At 42.0% G+C, this 16,315-nt stretch overlaps 1 protein-coding gene across 1 annotated transcript in view; it reads right to left on the bottom strand.

The window, feature by feature from the left end:
* Positions 1-16,315, bottom strand: part of PRRC2C (proline rich coiled-coil 2C) — a 112,498-nt gene that overhangs the window by 61,214 nt on the left and 34,969 nt on the right. Inside the window, 11 exon segments of the mRNA XM_065409932.1 lie at positions 441-654; positions 2,937-3,180; positions 3,955-4,124; positions 5,234-5,843; positions 7,526-7,606; positions 8,770-8,917; positions 9,253-9,343; positions 9,431-9,561; positions 11,146-11,225; positions 11,953-12,194; positions 15,020-15,142. Of these exon segments, the coding sequence (XP_065266004.1) occupies positions 441-654; positions 2,937-3,180; positions 3,955-4,124; positions 5,234-5,843; positions 7,526-7,606; positions 8,770-8,917; positions 9,253-9,343; positions 9,431-9,561; positions 11,146-11,225; positions 11,953-12,194; positions 15,020-15,142 (2,134 nt within the window).

Below are 16,315 nucleotides of genomic sequence, written 5' to 3'. Positions count from 1 at the left end.
TAACTAAGCCAATCTCCAGCTATTAAGGATTAGGATGAGACGTTCATGGGGCCAGATTACTTCATATCCACCTACTATGGGGTTCTTGGGATACTGTCAGGGACAGGATAACTAGATTAGATGGCTCAAACCTGTTGTCCAGTATAGCAATTCCAATGCACACACAATTGTTCAGTCACAGAACCTTTGAGTTAGGTATGGACTCTTCCTTGCATCTTCCTTAAAACCATACCTGTCAGCCAGATGCCATAAAGCATAGCTGGTTAAATTTAATAACTCACATGTCCCTAAGTCATCCGTACCTATCTCCTTGGTAGCAACAACTGATCATGATCACTGACTAATTCACAGTTGCAAGTATGGCCTACATATCTAAACAAACATAGGAGTCTGGCTGACATGAGTGGCACGTAGAAATACACAAATCAGGCGGGGCTCACCTCAAATCCTCAGGCTCTTCTAGCACTTTAGGAGGAGCACTAGCCTGTTGAGGTTCTGTATGGGGATAAGGATCTGAACCCCACATCATGCGGGGCTCTGACAGTGGTACAGTATGTTCTCTTGCCGATCGAGCAATATGTTCGAATGAATCTGAACCAGTTCCTGACCCTTCCATCTGGTCTCTTCTCATTAATGGTTTGGGAGGCATAATTCCTGTGATCAAGAGATTCAAGTTAAACAGTTGAAATTAATGGCTCAAAATACATTGATTATTGTGACACAGAGCCAGAAAAGGTTACACAACTAGCAGACTAATTGACCCAGAGTCAACCTTTAGAGATATATTAGTAGATAATGTTCATGTTTTGTGTGTTTACATATCTAGTTAGAGGTTGACAATGTAACCAAACAGTTGCTGTCTATCACTGTATTCTGTTATTCAGAGATCAAAAGGAGATATTAACATTGAAATCAATTGTGAATGTAATGATATCACAGTCTTAGTTTCTCTTTGAAGTATGTAACAACTACCTGTAAATGGCAGGAGATAGGCAATTGCCTTATGTTAATCCATGTAGCTAATTACTGGTGATGCTTAGGAAATAGGAGGTTACTTCAAAGACACTATTCTTCACTCAAGGAACACCTGCTGTCAAGAGGCTGACAATAGCCTGCAAAGGGTCTATAAAAACTCTTGGGCCCTGATCCTTTTCATCTTAGATCTGCTTAAGCTTCATCGGGGGAAATTTGAGTTGCAAGACTGAGGTCTCCAATCCCATCTGGAACACCCTTATATTGGATATTTGGGCATTGGTCTATAACCTGATGAACTGATACTGGGAAGGACTCTTTCCAACTCTAAAGCTCACCATCTCTACTATGAAACTGAGGTAAGAACTCTATTCAAGTCTGTATGTATAATAATCTTTTAACCAATACTCTTTCTTCTTTCTTAATAAATCTTAGTTTTAGTTAATAAGAATTGGCTGTAAGCGTGTATTTGGGTAAGATCTGAAATAGGCATTAACTTGGCGGGTAATGTGTCTGATCCTTCGGGATTGGTAGAACTTTTTTCATATGATGAATAAGATCTTCAGAGTAACCAGTAAGGTATTGCAGAAACTGTTTTGTTGCTGGCTTGGGGAATCTAAGTATTAGAATAACTACCAGTTTTGAGGATTGTCTGCCCTAAATGAGCTCTCTCAGCATGGCATCCCTGGAACCCCAGTCACAATTACATAAAAGACAGGATTTGAAGAATTTAAACTCTAGCTACGCTGAAAAAAAAATCAGCAGGATGATGAGCAGAGAACTCGTATACTGATGTCCCCTTCTGACACTTCCCCATCAAGTACAGGGGCTGCAGGAGTCGCTCCCACCATACAGAGCCTTCTGCTCATGTTCTTGCTGCCACTATTGGGCCTCCTGCCCTAGACATCCTCAACAGCAGCATCTGACAGCCTCTTTACTATTCCACAACAGCAGCAGCATATAGTAATCTGTTATTTAGGTTTGGTTTACATTCAGTTTGGAAAGTATAAGGGCTAGAGTTTCACTTAAAGCTTTGGTTCTGCAGAAATTGATGGGACTTGCCCAGGATAGGCTCCTAATCACCTTGGGCAAGAGGATTTTTCAAACCTTGAATATCAAGAAATTAAGAGGGAAAGAATATTCTTGTTACATTACTTAGAACAGATATTTCTACCTTTGTATTGCTTCCCCAAATTCTCACCCACCCTGTGAATGTCACCTCACTTTCCCTTCTCTTTTCACATGCCAGCTAGCTGGAGAGTCCCCTCTACCAGACATTTATCATCTTTAAATCCTAGCATCAACAGGAATCAGAGGGGTAGCCGTGTTAGTCTGGATCTGTAAAAAGCAACAGAGGGTCCTGTGGCACCTTTAAGACTAGCAGATGTATTGGAGCATAAGCTTTCGTGGGTGAATGCCCACTTCGTCAGACGCATGACAGGGATGCAAATGGCAATACTGGAGATTAAAAGCATGTTCTGTGCTGAGATAACAGGCTGAAAACTTTGAAATTATTGCTGCAATGTTTCATAAGTGCTAGTATTTGATTGCTAGCATGTGAAAACTATGTATCCTAGCACTGTACACTATTCTGAAAAGTCTTAACCTGCATTACTCACATTTTCCACAAACTTGGGTCAAAAATGAGATGGTTGGCCAATGGTGGTGAGGCTTATAGCAAAGTTTTTAACACAAACATAACCAGTCACTACCACATCACTGCAATATAGTAGCAAACTATGTTTTTATTTTATAATCATGTATGGGAATGCAGTAAGATACAAGTATAGTGCACCATTTTTCTAATGAGATTGCTTTCTGTATAAATATCAGATCAGGCATTTAGTACTTATGTACTGGCTTGATGTTTCCAGTCAGTGGACAAACAGTGGGTTAGGGAAAGAATCTTCTACTGTTCAAAAATACTGCGAGAACGTTCACTGAGAATGCAGGCTAGGTTTTACCTGGATGCATAGGAGGCATATCAATAGTAGGCCTTCCTGACATCATTCGTGGGTCCATGTAAGGCTGCATCATAAGCCACCGTGGATCAAAGCCCATAGAAGCTAAATGCTGAGGATGTGGCTGCATGGGCTGGTAAAGGGGTCTATGCTGGGGAGGAGGGACAGGACCACTGGAAGGTTGTGATGGAGCAGACTGTGGAAGCACCCCTTGCTGCTGCTGCCACTGTTGCTGTTTCATCTGTTCCTACAACGTACAGATATGCAACATTAAAAGAAGGCTCATTCATAATATGAAGTGACTTGCATGCGATTCAAATAATCCTTGGAAACTAGCGATAAGAGCCAGTTATCTCCAGAAAAGGGTCTATCAGACTGCAGAATTAGTTAATTTAAGGACAAAGCACAATAATCCAGAATGTGTCAAATGCATTGGGATAAACTGGAGTAAAAAGATTAAGGGGGAAAACAGGAAATAGAACAAATAAAATTGAAACGCCCTCACCCCCAAATTAGCTACAAAGTCTGCATGGTTTTCAGTGAGAAGCAGGGCAGGGCAATCTGTACTGTAATACAGAAATTTTGCAGGATATCTTTCAGGCAAGTTATTTTATAGATTTAATACTCAAAGGTATCAACATGTATGAATCCTTTAGGAAATATTGATTAACATCACATTCTACAATCCCAACGTTCTGCAAATACAGATCAATGGTCTACACCCAGCAACTGGTGTAAAAAAAACCCACTACATTTTAACAACGCTTTTATTTTTGGCTCAATTGGACATCTTGCCTTCATAGAAAAAGGCAAATAAACTGCCTCTATAGAAGTATCCCTGCCAGTACTGCAGACAACAATACAAGACTGAAAACATTCTAGTATCTTTATGAAAGATATCACCCAGTAATGAGTTTCATCTCCAGTGTGAGGATTAGGAGTCCCAAGATCAGACCTGTACTCCATTACTCAGTGGTAAATAAGCCCTTTATTTTTTGATGCTAATGGATTGGTTGCTTACCTGTTGCCTCTGAAATCTTGGTGGCAGCGACTTCTGAAACTGTTTAGAGTAGCCTGAGGAAACAGCAGGTCGAGGCTGAGACCCTGAATCTGGCTCACTTTCATGAGCCACCTGTGAACTCTCTTTTTCATTCCGACTACTGTCTTGTCTGGTAAAAATTGGCTGTCCCTCTGCTATAAAAATATTCAAAGTTAGTTTGCACCTACCACATGTATTATAGGTCATAAGCTAGTCTTCACTTTCACATTAATCTGCTGCCTATCAGATAGTCAGTCTATCCTAACTTTAAAAAGATATGGCTTTCTAAAGTGAAAACACCCTGAATACTTATCAATTATTCTTTTAGTGTTCTGCTAGGCTAATTCTATTAATGAAAAACAAAAAGGTTACAGTGGAGAAATGAAAATTAGTCACTGGAGACCACAGATCAACAGCTACTAATTCATCTCACATATGGAGTATATTCTATTGTTTACCTAAGTAAACTGTGTAGCTAACCGCATTGCTGTTTATGTTGTAAAATTAATATATATATAGGATTGCTATGCAGCCAAGTTTATGCTGACGTACAACTCAAGTTTTGAATTGCCTGACTTATTTTGATTATGCAACCTATAGGCTGATTTACAATAATTTTGCACTTAAAAAAAAAAAAAAAAAAAAGAAAAGAAATTTGCCTGTGCTTAGTAAGAGCTGGTATGTAAATAGTCCCAATTAGGTGCTGAAGAAGACCAAAATAAATGGTGGAAACTAGTGGATGCTCTCAGCACCTGAGGGTGTGGGAGGATAAAGACAAAGAAGAGAATTAGGTGCTTAAGCTCACAATTTACTACAGGTAATGGATGAAGTTTAAATGTGTGCTTGTAGCAGCTTTTTTTTGGGGGGGGGGAGAAGGGGGGGTTACTGTTCTGCAAGGCTGGATTAACAGAATAGTAACATCACAAAAACATCTGTTTACTTATACTATGCTGCCTGTATCTTGGCAAGACTGATGTCTTTTTCCCTCTTTATAAGAAGAAAGCTTAGATTTTGCAGAATGCAGCAAAAATTGCAATGTGTGGGATTCACAATTTTTTCATGAATAACTCGTTTTCCTGATGAAGTACAGCATTCAGGTCTGGGTCCTGAATCAATTAGTGAATTGGGGTTGCAATGTGCCCATGGCAATGTGTGTTGCATATGATCAAAGATAACTGTACAAATTAAAAATCCTGAATTATATTAATCTCAGTGGTTCCTTATTTTTAAAAAAGGACAGCCTATAACAATTCATACAAACCTTTCTCTTCCTTATTACTGCTGTTTTCACTTTCTTCTTGTTTTTCTACTATTACAGGTGCTAGCACTGGTTCTTGAGGCTCAGGCTTCTCAGGCTCTGGTTTCTCTTCTGTTTTCTCTTTCTCCTCCTTTTCTCTCTCTTCTCTCTCCTTCTCCTGTTCCTTTGCTTTCTCCTCCTTCTCTCTCTCTTCTCTCTCCTTCTCCTGTTCCTTTGCTTTCTCCTCCTTTTCTCTCTCTTCTCTCTCCTTCTCCTGTTCCCTCTCCTTTTCTTTTTCCCTCTCCCTTTCCCTCTCCTTCTCTCTCTCCCTTTCCCTCTCCCTCTCCTTCTCTCTCTCCCTTTCCCTCTCCTTCAGAGGGTCTTCCCGGGATGGTTTGGTCACGCAGCCAAATTTCTCATTTAACCGTTTTAGCTTCTCAGCACAAGCTGCTTTTCTTTGTTCTTCCATTCTTCGCTCCTCCTCCTCTCGCCGCTTACGGGCTCTCTCCACTGCTGCTGAAATTTCTGCTTGTTGTCTTCGTCTCTGCTTCCAAATTTCATCTTCATCTGGTACCAGTTTAGGGGTTAAGGGGCCCTGTCTTCCAGGTCCTGCCTGGCGATCTGGAGGTGGAGGCTGTAACATTAATATAAGTAATGTAGTACATATCAAGCAAACCTTTAGTATTCAAATCACCTGGCTATATATAACAATATGCAGTAATCCGTATTTGACTGGCACCTTCAAAACAGAACCACCCAACCTGTGAGTTGCTAGCAGGTTTGTGGGGCATAAGGCTGGTCCTAATTTCCTGCTGTAATTCAGGTCTATTGACTGGTGCTCTTGTTTTTTCTGATTTTAGGGCAGTGGTTTTAAAACTTTTGTACTGGTGACCCCATTCACATAGCAAGTCTCTGAATGCGACCCTCCTTATAAATTAAAAACATAATATATTTAACACCATTATAAATGCTGGAGGCAAAGCAGGGTTTGGGGTGGAGGCTGATAGCTCGCGATGCCGAGAGCAGTGACTGCTACTTGTGAAATCAGGAAGAGCGGGAAGCAATGTTTCAGAATCCCTGAACCCCCACTCACTCCTGCAGCAAGAATTGGAGACATGGAGCTGTCCCCACCACTCCCAGCAGCTGGGCAGAGGGTGTGGATGAAAAAGACAGGAAAATAATTTTACCACTGTCCGAAGTTCCCTCAAGAACCTCAGGAGTTATTAGATTCTGGGACCCACAATTAGAGAAAAGTTGAGAATTATTGTCTTAAAAGTTTCGGCTGGTGCATTTAATTAATTTTGATACCCGCTTTCACAAATTTTTACTCATGGCCATTTATTTTAACAAAAAATGTGGGTGTGTAAGCCACAATGGTGGTGTTGAAAGAACTGGATTTCAGGTAATCTAACAAGCACTGTACTGCAAAACTTGCTGGGGATCACCAGTGATTTTATTTCAGCTGAAAATAAATGAAGGCGTACACATCTGAATGGAAAGAAAGGGAGATAAAGATTGGGCCTGGCCGGGGCACCCCTTCTCCCGCAGGGACAGCCAGATGTAAAACTGTGCAAAAGGCTGCCCCTGAAATCTCCTTTGGGAGTATGTAAGATCCACAAAGCACCACTGGGGAAAAAATTCTAGGCAGGAGCCAGAGAAACTTAAGCCAGCAGGAGCAGACACTGAAGCATCCTCAGCAGGGATTCTTAGACACTGATGCTGCCAGACTGCATTCTACAGTTTACACACTGGACATTCTTTTCTGTGCTGTTTGCGCTAATCCCTTCATGTTTTTCCTCTCAATATCTTCACCTCAGCTGCACTCCACTCCTACTTTCAGTCTCTTCTCCTTCCCCTTGGTATTCCATTGAGCTAGTCTCCACATAAAGCTTCACCCACTGAATTAATCCCTCCTCACCCATGTGTAAAAAACTAACCATCATGAAACATACAACATTTGCAAGCCACCACTCTGTTCCCTCTATTTGTGTTACATTCCTTTCCCTGAGTTTTTGTCTTGTCTATTTAAACTAAGACCTTTGGGGCAGGGACTGTCTATTACTTTACTTTGTAGAGTGTCTAGCAACAATTTTCAATTATTGGCAACTAGAAGCTACTCTAATAGAAATAATAAATTCTGCATCATTCTTGTTGATCATCACACAAAATGCCTAATACTATTATAATCTTTCTTCCTTACAGGTGGAGCATACAGTCTGTTAATTCTCCCCCTCAAATTCTCTCTGATACAGTTAAGCATTTGACACTGGGAATCAAGATTCTCCAATGTAAATCAGATCTTCTGTCTTCTCCTACCGGTTGAGGAATAGATTTTGGATGAAGTGCAGAACCGCCCCTCTCATGTACAGAAGACTGTGCTGGTGTCAGACCCCGCTCCTATTGAACAAAGAAAACAGTGTTGGAGTAACTAGCTTAATGGAATGTATGGTCAGTCTTGCAGATCCTCTAAATAGAGACTGGTTTCCTGCTGCGTTTAACCATGTCAACGTGGACCATCTGAGTTCTGTGAAGAAGTTTAGATACAAATACAGAAGGGCAACAAAGTAGTTTTCACTTTTATGTTCAAGGGCAAAGTAACAGTCATATATCCAAGGAGCAGAATTTGGATTTAACACTGAAAAAAATCCCATATGCTTTCTATAATTCAGATAAGTGACAATTCCTGAAAGATTTTAAGTGCCTTCCCCCCCCCCCCAATTAAAATTAAATATATTAAGTAAAACTTGGATTAAGTAAGGTTTATTTGATGCACATTTCAGGCTTCCTTGTCTTCACTGTAACTGGTGAAAGGAGGGGGGAAAAGTTTACCTTTTCAGTGAAATTCTCAGACAAAGCCAGAACTTACTTCCCTGAAAAACAATACTAAAGAGTACATCTCCAGTTGGGACCTGGGCAGAACCTACATTATGCACTTGCAGATCTCTCTGTGCTATGGGGTCAATTACAAAATAGAAGCCCTGAAGTGTTGCGTTTCTACAGAGTCTGTGTCTGTGTCTCTCCAAGACAGGTTGCCTGAAAGGGCTCTATTTAGAAGCAAGCTGAGCAAAAGTTCTTTTCTCCCACTGGCCCAATCTAGCAGCGTGCTGTAACAGGCTCAAGGAAAGTTAAAAAAATCTTGACAAATAGAGTGCAGTGAGAAGAACTAAAATAAAGTTTTTGATATCCATCAAAGAAGCTTGAATTGGCTATTCAGGGAAAAACAAAACTTGCTCCTGAAGTATTGGAAAAAGGAAGCATGTTGCAGACTGCACTTGCTGTTTTAGTTACAGAGCTGACACTTTTTGAAGGACACAAAGCAGACCTACTCAGGTAGAGAGATGTCATGATATCACAGTGGCTGCCACTGAGCAGTTACAATAAGGATAAAACAAACACAGCAAGTAAAAGTGACTTCATAGCACCCTGTAGTAACTTTGGTAAAAGCATGTTTTAATGGCAATCACTTAAGACTTTCGAAGTGTCTAGGGAGGAAGAATGGGGAAGAATCCACAGAAAGGATTCTCAAGGCACAGGTAAGAGAAAATAAAACAAAAACAAACCTGGTCAAATTGAGTGCTTTTGCCATAGGGACCTCTGGCTCCTGGTGACTGTGGAGGAGCCTGGGTAGAGGATTTACTGCTAGACCGTTCTTCTGCTTCTTTCTGTCCATCAGGGCTCTCAGAGTCTTTTGAAGGCATATGTTCATCACTGCATATAAAAAAATAAATCAAACTGAGGGTCTGTTTTGAGTACACTTTCAGTAATACTTCTTTTCTCCCACTTTCTGCCATTTTTAGACTGCAAGCTCTACAGGGCAAGGACTGTCCTTTTACTACATGTACACATAGCATCTCACACAATGGGGCCTCAATACTGATTGTTTTATGTTACATTAATGCCAGGAGACCCCAATCAATTCATCATTTGAGAAACTAAGTTGTCAGCACTGATGGTCCACTGAACTTTCCCAAAGAAGTTTTTCACCTACATTAGAACATGACCTACACGTGTGGCAGCTCAGAAGGCTTGGAACATCAAATTACCTGCTTTCCCTTTTATCTTTCTGATTACTTCCTTGCTCATCATCATCGCTGAAGTTCAACTGCTCGGTGTAATCTACTTCACTCTGAGCACCTATCATAGGAGCAAAAATTCAGATTAATATATTAAAAGTGTTCAGCATGCAAAGAGCAAGAGTCTTCATAGGTTCAATGTTCTCACCAGCCCAGCCTTCATCAGCTTCAGCATCCAGATTATCAAATTTATCAAGTTCCTTGAGTTCATTAGCACTAAGGATGGACGGACGCTCGACGGGTTCTGAGCACCAAGAGGGCCCTCTTCCCCGTGGGCCTCTAGAACAAAGGAAGAATGCAAACAAAACAAAACAAAACAATCAGTTTATACAGCAATATCTGCTCTCCCCACGATAGCAACTAAGATCTTTAAAAATCACTATATAAAAGATTAATTTGTAGTTGAAGACTAAAGCAATAGGCTATTTTAAGTATACATTACTGCTTTTCCCTTATTAGCAGAGGCACAAAGTTTATACTACTTAGCCATGTTTAGCACATTCTGTATTATTTTATGTATAATTACTGATTAAACAATCAGTTATTATTTGTGAACATCAAAAGAAAAGGGAAGGAGGAATATTTCTGAATCAAGTAGTTTTATAATGGGGAAAACTGAGTGAAAGGGCCCCGGGTTTCCCTTCTTATTTGTGCATCTCACACAAAGCACCATTACAAGGTGAGTAAATACTGTTTTGGTTTTTATAAATACTGAAAAAGGGTTCTCTAGATTGAAACTGTCATTCAGTGATTTTTTAATCTCTTGGAAGGGGAGAATGAAGTTTATATTGATCAGAAATGAAGAGTTCAGGCTGCAGGAGGGGGCTCTGGGATGATTTTGGGGTGTAGAAAGGTGCTCCGGGCTGGGATCAAGGGGTTCAGAGGGCGGGAGGGGGATCATGGCTGGGGCAGGAGGTTGGGGCGTGGGGGGAGGCTCAGGGGTGCAGGCTCCGGGCGGTGCTTACCTCAAGCAGCTCGCGGAAGAAGCGGCATGTCTCTTCTCTGGCTCCTATGCGGAGGTGTGGCCAGGCAGCTCTGCACGCTGTCCCGTCCACAGGTACTGCCCCTGCAGCTCCCATTGGCCGTGCAGAGCAGAGCCCCCTGGCTGCCCCTATGCGTAGGAGCTGGAGGGGGGGCCATGCTGCTGCTTCTGGGAGCCGCATGGAGCAGCCCCCAACCCTGCTCTCTGGCTGGAGCGGGGCAAGCCCCAGACCCCACTCCCCAGCGGGAGCTCGAGGGCTGGATAAAAACAGCTGGCGGGCCGAATGTGGCTCGCAGGCCGTAGTTTGCCCACCCCCGTGCTAGATTGTATATGCAGCCCTGCTTTTATCACACAAAACAAAGAGCTGCCCTTCTGGGTCAGATTAATGGTCCATCTAGCCCAATATATGGTGTCCAACAATGGCCAGTACCAGAGATTCAGGGGGAGTATACAGAACAGGTCAGTTGGAAGGATTCATCCCATCTTCCCCCTCCCCTCTTCTGGCACTCAGAGCTTTAGGGTTGCATCCCTGACCATCTTGGCTAACAGATATATTGTGGGAAAGGGTAAACGATACTTCTCTATTCACTTTTTCCACACCATTCATGATTTTATAGATCTCTCTCATATCTCCCCACTGGTGTCTTTTCTTAGCTGAACAATCCTAATCTTTTTAGTTTCTCCTTGTATAGAAGCCATTCTAAACTCCTGATCATCTTCAATGCTCTTCTCTGAATCTTTTCCAGATCCACTATATCCTTTCTGAGATGGACTGACCAGAACTGGACACAGCATTCAAGGTGTGGGCGCACCATGGTTTTACATAGTGACATATATTTGGTCACTACTCATGCAATTCTAGTATTTATGAAAGTTATTACCTGCTAGCCTCAGATGAAGTAGGGAACCTGCTGGGACCCTGCATTGCAGGATATGCCATTCTAGGATATTGATTAAACATCTAGGAAAGGAAGCCAAAAATTACCAAACTGGCTTTTAGATATAGGAAAAACTGATTTAAAAATATAGCTTCATTAGAACTGCCAATGCCACTACTACAGAAGCCCTTATGAAAGAAAGATTCTGTCTTACAATCCAAGGAGATTCTGTTTTACAATCCAAGGAGACTTAAATAGTGGGTTGAGCTCACAAATTACAATTCCCTCACTTAAAGGTAGGTAGTTGCCCTGCATGACATGTTGAAACTAAAGACAGATGGAGTCATGACAGGGCTCCATATACATTAATGCTTGTCAGTGGATATCAGCTGTGGCTGCACACCAGATTCTCTTTCCATAGGAAAGATATGGTCTAATAGGAAGATCAGGCAGTATGAGACTAAATTACAAACCAAGTAACCTCCTGCCAGAAGGCTGGGGCTGGCTTTAATATGTCAATAGAACTTGCTCTTGGAAAAGGAGGTGTGCAAGCTTTCCCCTAGGAATAGCACCTATAAACCACCTTAATGGGAAGAGAAGAGGAAGAAAAACCCACACAGTCCCAAAACCTCTGTACAAAGAAGAACAAAAAGAGTTAACTTTTTTTCTTGATTTGTGCACCATTTAGAAACCAAGCCAATAAGTGCCCCAGAGAAGGAAGATGATGTTTCAGGTTAACTATCTAATGTTAGTATCCTATTGAGTCAACCACTCACACCGATACTTATATAAGATACAGTAGTTACTTACATAGGGTGGCATCATTGCTTTGTACTGGGAAGAGACAGCAGGTTGTTGCTGACCATTCAGCTTGGGTTGAGGTGGCTGTGTTACCCGAATATCCCTTTTCTCTGCTGCCTTGGGGACATCATTCTGTTCTACTGGTCCTGTTGCACTACCATCTTCTTGGCCAAGAGGCTTAACTTCTTGATCAGTTGGAGAATTTGGGGTGTTGAGATTCTTAACTCCACCTTCTCTCCAACTAGCAACATCTGCATGGAAGGAACCAGTAGGGGAGAAAGACAAGCACAACTTTAAATATGCTTCTGATTTGTAACAAAGTAAATAACACTTCTTATCAAATTGTTTTCTGTGATGTAGCAACACCAGTGCAAATGAGGAACATGCCTTGTAGTCTGTTATTCAGGCAGGTGGCAGCCACTGCAGATAAAGGGATTGTTGGTTCCCATTCCTCCTCAGCCCATCTCCAGATTGCTCTTCTCTGAGAACTTCCAGCGATGAAATTTAAACTGGCTAGCCTGCTCTACGCTCCACAGCTTATGGGATGACTTAGGAGGGGTATCAGTTTTCTAGGCAGAATCCAAGTACACCTCTACCCCATATAACGCTGTCCTCGGGAGCCAAAAAAATCTTACCGCGTTATATCGAACTTGTTTTGATCCAACCGAGTGCGCAGCGCCGCCCCCTGCCGGAGCACTGCTTTACTGCATTATATCCGAATTCGTGTTATATCGGGTCGTGTTATATTGGGGTAGAGGTGTATCTAGAAGCTCCCAGACAGATTCCACCATCTGTTATACAAAGGGGTGGACAGGAAGCACTAGCTATAAGAGCTGTCCTCAAAGAAACATGGAGATCTAGCAAAAAATCCATGACGACTATGCAGAAGAAATTGAGACTGGAACATTAGACAGGCAAGGCAAATTTTCCTACTTTCTCCCACTCCTTGCTGGTTTATTCTTCACCCGCAAACCAGCTTAGATTCTGATCAAATATACTGCTTCAGTCAGAGGTACCAGTGGCGGGTGTATAGAAGACAGGTAGGAAAAAAATGGAGATGTGAATGCTAAGGGAAGGGGGAGAATGGTTTAAAGGAGCTATGGAAGCCAAAATCCCTTTTTCTGACTACTACCTGCCTCAGGCCTGGTTTACACTACATTTAGGTCCACCTAATCTGCCTTATATGGACCTAATTATGTCAGTGTACACACTACAGCCTTGTCCCACCAATTTAAGTGCCCTACTACACCAACATAATGGCTGCACAGGTGGCAGCTACAGTACAGAAAATACTTCCCATGATCATTTGATTGGGACAAGGATGATGAATTTTAAGTGGAGAAGAAAAAAAAGTCACTTTGTTTTCCTGTAAGGAACAGTATTGCTGGAATCAAAGGTGTGGTTCCTGACTCCCAAGCCCCAGCGGCTACACAGCTCACTCACACACTACTTCTGAGATGAAAGCAACCTCCTGTAGGTGCTGTGTGGCCTTGATTTGTTCTGGCCACATCTAGCTCTCTGCAGGTGAGAGAGGTTCAGCTTGTTAAAGTCTTAGTCAGAGTGTCTCAAACTTTCAAAGTACGGACCATATCTTATCAGAGAATATCTTGTAGACCAACTTTCCTCCCATTCACAGTTCTGCAGACCACACTTCCTCCCATTTGTGCTTATGTAACCAGCCACCCTTTGGTAACTCCATGAACTGCTCACATGGTGAATAATATTAGCAAAGTATTTTTTATTTGTCATGACATTTAGCAACTAGAAATAAGAAGGTGCCAGCACCATTTGAATGTGACTAGCAAGTACTCTTTGGACCATGAGTGGACAGTTGACCACAGTTTGGGAACCTCTGAAGGGAACCATAGCCTAGGACTAAGGGAAATATTAATGTATCTTATTTCTATATGTAGACATTGTGCTGGAACAGAAGTGAAAGTGTGAAAATTTCCCCAGAGTAATCTCTCAGTAAAAGGTAAACACTGATATTTAAATAAGACAAACACAAGGTTGTAGATTCAAAGAAAAGTAAAATGAGTAAACAAAAAAGCTGACAATATACTGAGGCAGACAGGTATGAAAATATAATCTGGAAGAACATGCTCATACAAATCTGCAAGTGTATGTAATGTAGAATTTAGGCCAATTCACGTTTGTCAATTTTCTGTTGAGTGTTTGAACTTCTAAATGACAACATTCCATTTATTTCATAGTGCACACCAGAAATCCTTAGTAAAACCCTATACCAAATTGTGGTGGGGCAGCTGCCCCACACCGGGGAGAAGGGTTAAGGCAGCCTTGGAGAGGTTGCGCAGAACCCCGCCAATCAGGAAAGGGCTCACTGGAAGAGCCAATCAAGAGAAGGCTTGCTGGTGCAGCTCATATATAAAAGGCTGCTCAGTAGAGCAAAGGCAGTCTCTTCCTGGAGGGCAAAGGGGAAGGACTGTCTGCTGAGGAGCATCGGAGATACTGCAGTGCTGGGCAGGGTACCGGAACAATAGGGGAGCTCTTGGCTGACCATGGCCAGACTAAGGCCCTGAAGTAAGGGCAGGGAAGATGCTAGGGCTACAGGGGAAGTGGCCCAGGGAAAGTAGGCAGTGGGAATAGGAGGAGGGGCAGTAAGTGGTTGCCAGCTATAGGGTCCCTGGGCCAGGACCCAGAGTAGCGGCCAGGCCTGGGTCCTTGCTCCCCTTTACCCCTACTTGCCAATGAGGAGAGTGGCCTAAATCCAGACTGCAGTTTGCCCCTGAAGCCAGGGGCAAGACTAGAGACTGCAGTTGGCTACTGAGGCAAGTGGAAGGACTGAGGACCGCCTGCCCCCAGAAAGGAGGGAGACAGCGGGCTGGGGCACAGCCGAAGGGCCGTGTCCCGAAGAGGACACTGCAGTCCAGGAGCGACCCGGGTCCAGATGGTGGAGACGGTAGAGGAAGTGGAAGTAACAGCAAGTGACACCCCGCTAGTAAAAGGCACCCTTCCCAGCACAACCAGCAGGAGGCACCGTAGTGAGTCAGTCTCACACCGCTACACAAATGAAAATTTGGCATGCATCTTCACAAGACTTTTAAGGTATACCTACTTTGTGGCCGTAAACTGGGTCCAGGTCCATAGGGCTCTTCAGGTGCATCTTTCTCTTTCCCTGACTTTTCCTGATCCCCAGCTGCCTGCAGACTGGGAAACTCTTGCTGGAAATAACTGTTTACTGGGACACTTGGACCTAGACAATTACAAAAAAACAGTGTTACAAGTTTCAATAATGAATATAGTTTAGAAAATAGGACCCTATAGCTTGCCAACCATAAAGTTTTACTTTAAAAAGCTATACTATTTTTCAAATAAAACAAAACTGCGTATTTCATCCAAGTTTAAAATAATCGTTTGTGAAATTCCATATTCACTACTGAATACCAGGAGTAGTTAAATCCACTGAGCCAATTTACTTTCTTGTTGTACATAATGTTAGCTGGATCAAGATAAGAGGACAAAAAAAGTGCTAGAATAGCAATAATGGATCATTTGAACTACCTAAAATATTAACTGGTATTATGTCACATGGGGACAGCTTGAATAAGCAATTTCTCAACATCATGAATGCCAGCTTCTTGAATTAGCTACTTCTGGAGTACGCAAACACTACTCTTGGCTTAGTTTAAGGTAGCATGTTTAAGAAACAACCTGTGGTTGAGTTAACAACAGTGATCACAATAAACTTTAAGCTTAAGATCCTCTTGGAAGAACTCTACCAAAAATTAGTATGGTAACACTAAACCTTCAGAAGGGAAATTTTTAGGATGTTAGGTACTTTCTAACTAGCTTCCTCAAGAAAATAGTTCAGTAAAATTGAGCATGGAGGCTAGCTTAAAATTAACTGCAAAGGGGGGCGGGGGGGGAAGTGTTTGTGCCATTTTGCTTTATGATATGTAAAGAAGCCGTAGATAGATTTTACTTAAAACAAAAATTTAAAATTGGAAATTAAGATAATCTTTCTTGGTTATGTATAAGATGATATGAACTGCAGATCTAGTAGGACTATAACATTCCAAATGCCAAGGAAATGAAGTTTAATTGAGAACGGAAGTGACTTTTAGTCAAACTGTTTAAACCTTTTTCTTTGTCAAAACAAGTTAGAAGGACAGATCTTTGAATGTTTCCAAATCCCCAACCCTTCAGCTGAAGGTAAAGAAAGCTTGCAATCATTCTCTGGTCCTCCAAGGAGCCCCTTTTTGTTCTGAAGGGAAGATAAGACTATATTCTTGATGTTGTGAGGTAAGAATGAAGCACAAACCAAAGTTCTCAAAAGAATCTTTCATGCTTTCTTTATACAAACAAGGAAAGAGGGCAAACACCCAACATTTCCCCCCATGATTAACCGTTT

Source organism: Emys orbicularis, chromosome 8 (genome assembly GCF_028017835.1).
Source record: "Emys orbicularis isolate rEmyOrb1 chromosome 8, rEmyOrb1.hap1, whole genome shotgun sequence".
In the NCBI taxonomy this organism is placed as follows: domain Eukaryota; kingdom Metazoa; phylum Chordata; order Testudines; family Emydidae; genus Emys; species Emys orbicularis.
This window is presented reverse-complemented; position numbering and strand designations above follow the sequence as displayed.